Consider the following 9,203-nt stretch of genomic DNA (forward strand, 5'->3'; position numbering starts at 1 on the left):
TTAGTATTGCAGAAAAAAAAGGCGGTCAATAGAATGAGCACCAATTTGAAAAAAAAAAAACAAAAACAAAAAAAAATAATGATATTTCGATTGGTTTTGATTGCTTAAAAAAGCAAAAAAAAAAAAAAAATTTAAAAATGGTATCTCAGTATGGTATGGCTGCAATCCAATGGCCAAAATAACAAAAACAGCTAAAAGAATAAATGAATGAAGGAAACTCATCTATATTTAATGTCCACTAAACTTCTCATTTCCTTTCCAGCAGAAAAAAAAAAAAGTCATAATAATATTCACCTTCTCTTCAAGTTGGTACAAAGTTCAATAAGGTTACATTGAGCCATTCGATTGACACTGGCCAAGTGATTCAGAATAGATCAGCTCACATGTCAGTTTGTCTCAAAGAGATATTTGCCTCGGTTTGTATATATCTATTTGATATTCATAGATAAATATACAGAAACATCTGCCCTTATCTCTTAGTATATGTGTCTGTCTGCCTGACCGTTTGCATGTATGGCCGTCTGTCCGTCTGTCTATCTCTCTTTCCCTTTCTCATTTTGTTTCTATCCAGCTATCAACCTCTGTATTTTTCTTCTCTGTCTGTCTGTCTGTCTGTCTCTCTTTCTCTCTCTCTTGCTTGCCCTTTCTTTCTCAACTTATTCATGTTTTTTTCCTTTCTTTCTCACTTTTTATACACAGCAACAGACACTCACTCACACACACACAAACACACACACACTCTCTCACACACACACTCTCACAGACACAAAACACACACAGAGCATGGGAAATAACCATCTGCTGCATGGTATATTTTGATTTCATGTACTATCATATAACACACACACACACACACACACACACACACACACACACACACACACACACACACACACACACACACACACTCTCTGTCTCTCTCTCTCACTCACTCACACACACATACATTCATAATGGAATCTCAGCTGGTTTTGACACTGGACATTCAGATTTGCAGCTAATCGAACCACCCATACGTTAAATCAAGAAGGCGTGTGGTTTAGTGGTTAGGGCATTTGGTTCACAATCAGAACGTCATGAGTTCAATTCCTGGTGACATGCTGTGTTCTTGAGCAAGACACTTTATTTCAAATTGCTCCAGTTCAATCAGCTGGCAAAAATGAGTAGTACCTGTAATTCAAAGAGCCAGCCCTGTCACATGCTGTGTCACAGTGGACCTCCCTGAGAACGACGTTAAGGGTACACATGTCCATGGAGTGCTCAGCCACTGGTACATTAATTTCTTGAGCTGGCTGTTCCATTGATTAGATCAACTTGTTGTAAATGATGGACAACCTGACATGTATGTGTGAAGGCACTTGGTTCATAAGGACATAAGTTCAAAACCTGGCAGTGCATTATTTTGCAGACAGACACATGTGTGCATGGATGTATTCATACATACATATATTTACATGTACACACATTCATACATACACATATGCATACATACATACATGCATGTATGCATATATTCATACACAGATATATTTATACATACATACATACATACATGCATGCATGATATATATGCATTCATATATTCATATACACAGATTTTCATATGCAGATATATACATGCAGACAAACAGACATAAACACTTACATACATACGTACATACATACATACACACACATACATACATACATACATACATGTATGCATGCATATATTCATACATATACACATAAATAATATACATCCTTATATACATAAATGCATATGCATACATAATACACATGCATACATACATGCATATACACAGATATATTTATACATACATACATGCATACATAATATACATGCATACATACATACATGTTTGACCCATTTTATGTTACAGTTTGAAAAGGTAAAAGAAAAAAAAATCAATGTAAAATATAGAAGATGCATTGATAGAGTAGCTGATGGTTATAGGTTGTCTTTTAATTACAAACCTATTTGGAAATAACCCAAGACTAATAAAGTTAGTTATGCAAAACTGATTTACCATTACTGTGGCAGTATTTCAGCTTGATTCAAACCACAACGGTTCAAACTGACTGAAGAACTAAGTAATTTGAATATAGAATATTGTTTGTCAGTGAAACGTTCTTCAATACATATATTGATTTCTTACTATTATGTTGTGGGGAGCAGTAGAACTTATTTGCTAGTAGAGAGACCTCTGAAGGTTTTTATGTTTGCGCTGTGTGTCTGGAGCAAGTCACATTGACGAAGTCCAGCCCTCTCTCTGCCGTGCTCTCTCAGGGAGAACTGAACTTAGTACTATGTTGTAATATTCTTTTCTGCTCTAGGCATAAGGCCTGAAATTTTTTGTTGGGAGGTGGGGGTGGGGGCAGTTGATTAGATCGACCCCAATACGCAACCGGTTCAGCCTCAGCAATACGCAACCGGTTCAGCCTCAGCAGAATTTGCTCAGAACTTAGTGATGAACAAAATGCTACTAAACATTTTACTTGACATACTAATGCTTCTTCTAGCTTGCCGCCTTAAATAATAATAATAATAATAATAATAATAATAATAATAATAATAATAATGATAATAGTAATGATAATAATAATTCTTTCTACTGGAGGCACAAGGGCCTGAAATTTGTGGGGAGGGGACAAGTAGGTTACATCGACACCAGTGTTTCACTGGTACTTAATTTATCGACCTCTCAAGAGGACGAAAGACAAAGTTGACCTCGGTGAAATTTGCTCAGAACTTAGTGACAAACAAAATGCCGCTAAAAGTTTTTCTTGGCATGCTAACGATTCTTCTAGCTTGCCACCATAAATAATAACAATAATAATAGTAAATAATAAGCGCCTGGTTGACCCTTATCAGACGGGTAGTCATGATGGGTATAATGGGCTTCGTATAATTGTACCCCAGTGTTACTTTGATGGCATGCGCTGCTCTCTCACTCGATAATAATAACGATGATGATGATGATGATGGTTGGTTCTCTCGATCAGATATATGTCAAATATGTGTAAATTAGGGTTTAAAATAATTATTTCTTTCATTTTATCCCAAGGGAGAAGTCATCTGTCTATTCAGTATGTCATAACAGCACTTGAAATAGCTGACTAACCCATAATTCATCTTTTGGTTACATTTCAATTATTAGACACAACACATAGAATTGGCTGTTGTGAAGTATAGCCATTAGACAGTGGCCATGCTGGGGCAACGCCTACTTACTTTTATTGGGAAATGTCTTTTTTTCATTAGTCCTAAAACCAAATTTAATATATAAAAATGATTGAATTAACACTTTAGCATATAAAATAGCCATATCTGTCCCAAAAGTTCAAACCAGCCAGATTTAATCTCTCACAGCTATCCTATTATGTCATTGCAAAAATAAACAATCACATCATTGAAATCTCGAAGCTCTGAGATAATGGATGATTATTTTATAATTATGTGAATACATAATCATTTGACAGAATAATTTTAGCGCTAAAAGGTTAAACCTATACACAAGCATCTCTTATTGGTCCCTGAGAGAGGAAGGTTAAAGCCATCCCTGACTGGATTTGGATCTGGAATCAAAAGACATTAAGCCAGTCGCAATAAAAGCATTTGCTCTGTTCTACTGTCTCTGCCTTTTGCTAGTACAGTTTTGATAGTTGTCTGCCCTTTAGAGTCCCCACTGAAAATGTTACAAACTTACCTCCCTTGATCTTTCAACATCACTTGATCCGAGTTGATACCAGGAACGTTTGTTTGATAGTTTCTGTCAAACAAATTGTCCTACGACCTCTTAACTTTTGAATTTCTCTGGAATTAAACTTCCTTTACTTAAGAAAAAAAGGTTTAACGACAGGCAGGACACTCAGCTGTAAGAATCCTGCTTCAGTTACCTCACCCGTTTACCCCATGCTAGCTGGGAAAAAAGACGTTAAGCCTCTCTCTCTCTCTCCCCTCTTCTCTCTCTCTCTCTCTCCACACACACACACACACACACGCACACACACATACACACACACATAGGGTGGTGCAGAAGTAGGTATACAGTTATGAAAAAAAAACATGTACAATACTTATTTATTTTCATCAAAAAAATTAAAAGTTATGATAAAAGTATTATTATGATTAATGACAATGAAAATATCAAAAACGAGGCTAACTAATGTAGTTAGTTGTAATGTAATTAATGTAATGTGCTAATAATTTTAATGAATTAAATATTGTAAGATTGATGTGATATTTACTGTATACCTGCTTTTGCACCTCCCCCTGTATATGTATGTATGCACACACACACACATATATATGTATATATATATATATGTATACATATATATATTATGAACAGACTGACAGATAGATATTTAATGCCAGTTTTCCCGCCACCACCAGAGTCCATTCTGTTGCAAACATTTAGGGCCATGACTTTAGTTTCAAGATACCTTCCTCTCCCCCAACACTTTTTTGGGAGACCTTGTAAAGGGTCACCCACATTGCTTTCCCTCCTTGCTAAAAGATTAAAAGGAAACCCTTTAAAAAAAAATTTTTTTTACTAATAACTATTATATAATACATTGTTCTGGTAACATTGAAAAGTTGATATATCTAACTGATAAAACCTTTCTCTTTGCAAACCAATGAAGGAGCTTCTATGTGGTTACATGACCTGTCAGTAACCTCTGTATGACCTCTGTGTCAAAGGTGTCAAAGGACGATGGCCAGTCCAACTCAACAACAACAACAATAGCAAGATATTGTAGACCTAATTTGAAGTTGGAAGTAAGGTGGTGGTGGTAGTGATGGCCATGGTAAAAATGCATGGTGTATGAAGTGCTTTGGTAATAAAGAATAAAAATGAAAATGAAAATAGAAAATAAAATAAAACTTCTTTAAAAAATCCAAGATTTTAAGATTTTACTGCCATATTATGGTCACAGTGCGAAAATAAAATATCAGAATTTAACAAGTTTAATAAAAATTTAGAAATGCTAAATAAATAAGAATAAATAAATAAATACAAAATAAAAAAAATCTTAACAAACATAAATCTTTAGAAACATAAATTTAAGTTTTTCTGATAAAAAAAAAAAAAATAGGAGATATGTTCTACGTAAGTATTGAACACGTGAATGATTGATCAGCATTGATATGACATTGTGTCAATTTGTATATGGAAGGTGATGCGGTGGGGAGGAATGTTGATCAAACTGGCTCTGTAGTTTTACAGGTTTGTAATTTATCAACTCTGGTGAGATTTAAATGTGGAAGGATTTCCCGAATAACAAAAAGAAAAAAAAAAATTTATAAAACAGATTTTAGAAAAAAATATTTTGTGGATGTTTTCAAACAAAAAGTAGAGTATTTGATGTTAAATAAGATGCATTCTTTTTTACAAAATAAAAAAAAAGACAAAAGAATATGCCTCAGATAATCACCTTAGATCCTATCTGAAGTTGGGCCTAGATTAGTGTTTTACATGTGTTAATGCATTAAAACTGCTTTTTTTTTTAAAAATCTTCCCTGAATATGCATAGCTGAAGGTGGTGTTCATCTAATAGTGTTTCTCAACTATTTTTTACCTATAAACCGTCTTGATTACCATTTTATTCTGGTGGACCCCCGTAGCCATTCGATGTTTAATAACTAGTTTTATAGAAACTTCTTACAAAATTCATATTTTGTTTTTCACACATTAACTTGTGTTGTTTAAACTCTGTAAAAATATTAGAGAAAGAAACCCAGCTGTTTCTTGCAATACATAAATCTAAAGCAAAATTTTTTTCAGGGGCCCTTAAAATACTTTTGTGGACCCCTAATTATTATTTTGTTGTGTGGACCCCACCATATGGACTCTCACAGGCCATATGGACCCTCACGGGTCATTTGGACCCCAGTTGAAAGTCCATGTGTCTTTTATGCCATCAAATGCTGTAAATTAAAAAAAAAAAAAATGATAAATATATAAAATAGTTATTCTTTCAAAATGGTGGCATTACAAATGTTCGGTTTTCAAACATTCATGAAACATCATGAAATAACAGAGTCATATGTGAGTTTTCCACAAGCTTTCTTTCGAATTGGTTCTTTGCTGGAAAACAAATTATGTTTCCTTTTCCTAGACTTTCGTTCTCTTTTCAGCTTGCTGCCACACAGAGGCCTTAACTTCCGAGAACGTTTTGGAGTCTTGTATGTCTCTTGAACTAATTCGGAATACTCAGACAGTTCATCACCCGCTGTATAGCTTTGTTTCGTTTGGTTGTTAATGTCATGCGATGGTGTATGATCTAACTTTTGTACTTCATCTTCCGTTTGGTCTGTTTTAGACCTGGTCTCTTCTGTGTTGCTGACGACTTCGTCTAAGGGACAACCGTTAAGTTTCGAATCAGTTGGTTTCATCACAGATATTTGGTCATTCTCCTCGTCCGACTCTCTGTCCTTCTGGTTGTGGTTTCCACTTGGCTCACATTGCATCGAAGGGTCAACATAATCCCCCTTGAGCCAAATGTGCCGAGAACCAGTGATGTAGTGACGGAAACAACGTAACACACGGTTCCCTAGTGAATTATATTCCTCTGAAATAACCTAGGAAAAAATTTAAAAAATGGATACAATGTATACATCAATGTGAATATTATGCACACACTTATAAACACCCAATATATTTTGAAGAAAAGAAATAGAAATATTACAAGAGATCATCAGTGGTATCTACCAAGTGAATGAAATTTCTCAGAAATTAGCTAACAAGAAATGTAAGGACCCTGTGAAGAAGATGCCTGACGTATTTCCCCTACCTCCACCCCATTTCCTTCCCAATAATAGGAGGAAGGGGAAAAACGATTGATGGCTATATAAGTCAACATGAAGAGCGTCGCCTTCCTGGCACTTGTTCCGGTGGCACGTTAGAAAATTATTCGAACAAGGTTGTTGACAGTGCCGCTGGGCTGGCTCCTGTGCAGGTGGCACGTAAAAAATAACACCATGTTGAGCGTGGCCGTTGCCAGTACCGCGTGACTGGCCCTCGTGCTGGTGGCATGTAAAAGCACCCACTACACTCTCGGAGCAGTTGTTGGCATTAGGAAGGGCATCCAGCTGTAGAAACTCTGCCAGATCAGATTGGAGCCTGGTGCAGCTCTTCTGGTTCTCCAGTCCTCAGTCAAATCGTCCAACCCATGCTAGCATGGAAAGCGGACGTTAAACGATGATGACACTCAAGGCTGCAACTTGGCAGAGTCGTTTTATGTTCTGGGTTCAAATTCTGCTGAGGTCGACTTTGTCTTTCGTCCCTTTCGGGGTTGAGAAAGCAAGTACCATTTGAGCACTGGGGGTCAATGTAATCGACTTACCCACCCCATCCCCATCCCCATCCCCACCCCCGGGGGCTCGAAATTGCTGGCATAATGCCAAAATGTGAAATCAATATTATATATACACTTAAACACACACAACGTATAGTTTGCCTGTTTCTTTCAGTCTGGTGCTAGATAGACAACAAAATGGAATGGTCATGGCTGGAATGTCTTGATCATAGGTCAGCTGAATCGGGGCTGACCTAGGGGCTACACATACAACAACAGTAACAATGACATGACCCCCACCATCCACTGCGCCAAAACCTAGAAAAGAGCGCAATATTGCAAGTTACCTCCCTTGACTCTGATCACTGCAGACGCTTTATTGACCAAAAATAATTCATTGTTTTTTTATTCATATATTCACATATGGAAATATATTATTGAATACGTTTCCGCATCACGTTTATCATATCATATTATTTTTAATAGATAATAAATTGCGAGATATTTCATTATGTATACATGAATTGATTAACGTTAACTGTAAATACATTATTTAATATAAATAATCAGGAATAGAGGCAGCATATTAATTTAGTTAAACATGTGTTTAGTAAATGACCGATATGAGATGCAACTGTCATGTATTGGAATACACAGTTAAGGAAAGGAAGGAAGGTAGTACTCCGTCGCTTACGACGTCGAGGGTTCCAGTTGACCCGATCAACGGAACAGCCTGCTCATGAAATTAACGTGCAAGTGGCTGAGCACTCCACAGACACGTGTACCCTTATTGTAGTTCTCGGGGATATTCAGCGTGTCACAGTGTGACAAGGCTGACCCTTTGAATTACAGGCACAACAGAAACAGGAAGTAAGAGTGAGAGAAAGTTGTGGTGGAAGAGTACAGAAGGGTTCTCCACCATCCCCTGCCGGAGCCCCGTGGAGCTTTTTGGTGTTTTCGCTCAATAAACACTCACAACGCCCGGTCTGGGAATCGAAACCGCGATCCTATGACCGCGAGTACGCTGCCCTAACCACTGGGCCATTGCGCCTCGGAATACACAATATATCATAGAAAAGAAACAGTTAGATCGGTTTTTTTCCCCCCATGATTTTTGTTTTTCAGCTCAATGCATTCAAATTACCATAGCATAATATGCTGAGGCATAAGACGGTGAGCTGGCAGAAACGTTAGCACGCCGGGCGAAATGCTTAGCGGTATTTCGTCTGCCGTTACGTTCTGTGTTCAAATTCCGCCGAGGTCGACTTTGCCTTTCATCCTTTCGGGGTCGATAAATTAAGTACCAGTTACGCACTGGGGTCGATGTAATCGACTTAATCCGTTCGTCTGTTCTTGTTTGTTCCCTCTATGTCTAGCCCCTTGTGGGCAATAACGAAATAGGTATTTCATCTACCGTTACTACGTTCTGAGTTCAAAGGGAGAACAAATGCAGGGAGCGATTTCTTTGACTAAAAAAGGTGGTGCTCCAGCATGGTCGCAGTTAAGTGACTGAAACTAGTAAAAGAATAAAAGAAGATCTAAAATGATATCTTATTTGACGTTTTGCTCATTTGTAACAAAAAAAAAAAGCCTGGAATTTCTTACCTCAATTTTAAGTTCAACTGATCCAAGCTTAAGCTTGGCTTCATATAGGGTTTTGTGCATTGACGCATGAACTCCTTTGCTGCGAACGTTTCCCAGTTCTTTCAAGTCAAGCTTTTCAACAATGTCTTTCCTCAAAGTCACCACATCGCTGCCAGAATCAACCATAAATTCTAGGGAAGAAAAATTCATAAAAAAAGACATTATATTCTTTTCTACTCTAGGCACAAGGCCCGAAACTTTGGGGGATGGAGCCAGATGGTTAGATCAACTCCAGTATGCAACTGGTATTTAAT

At 37.1% G+C, this 9,203-nt stretch overlaps 1 protein-coding gene across 2 annotated transcripts in view; it reads right to left on the bottom strand.

The window, feature by feature from the left end:
• Window positions 1-4,907: 4,907 nt before the first annotated feature.
• The window catches only part of LOC128250351 (uncharacterized), a 46,116-nt gene continuing 41,820 nt past the window's right edge, over window positions 4,908-9,203 (bottom strand). For both annotated transcript variants that reach the window (XM_089338020.1, XM_089338018.1), the window contains exons 4-5: window positions 8,911-9,080; window positions 4,908-6,589 (exon numbers count right to left, since the gene is read on the bottom strand). In XM_089338020.1, coding sequence (XP_089194146.1) covers window positions 6,035-6,589; window positions 8,911-9,080 — 725 coding nt within the window. In that variant the 3' untranslated portion in view covers window positions 4,908-6,034. The remainder of the gene's footprint in view (window positions 6,590-8,910; window positions 9,081-9,203) is intronic.

The sequence above is a fragment of the Octopus bimaculoides genome, chromosome 20 (genome assembly GCF_046866305.1).
Source record: "Octopus bimaculoides isolate indiv1 chromosome 20, ASM4686630v1, whole genome shotgun sequence".
Lineage (NCBI taxonomy): Eukaryota > Metazoa > Mollusca > Cephalopoda > Octopoda > Octopodidae > Octopus > Octopus bimaculoides.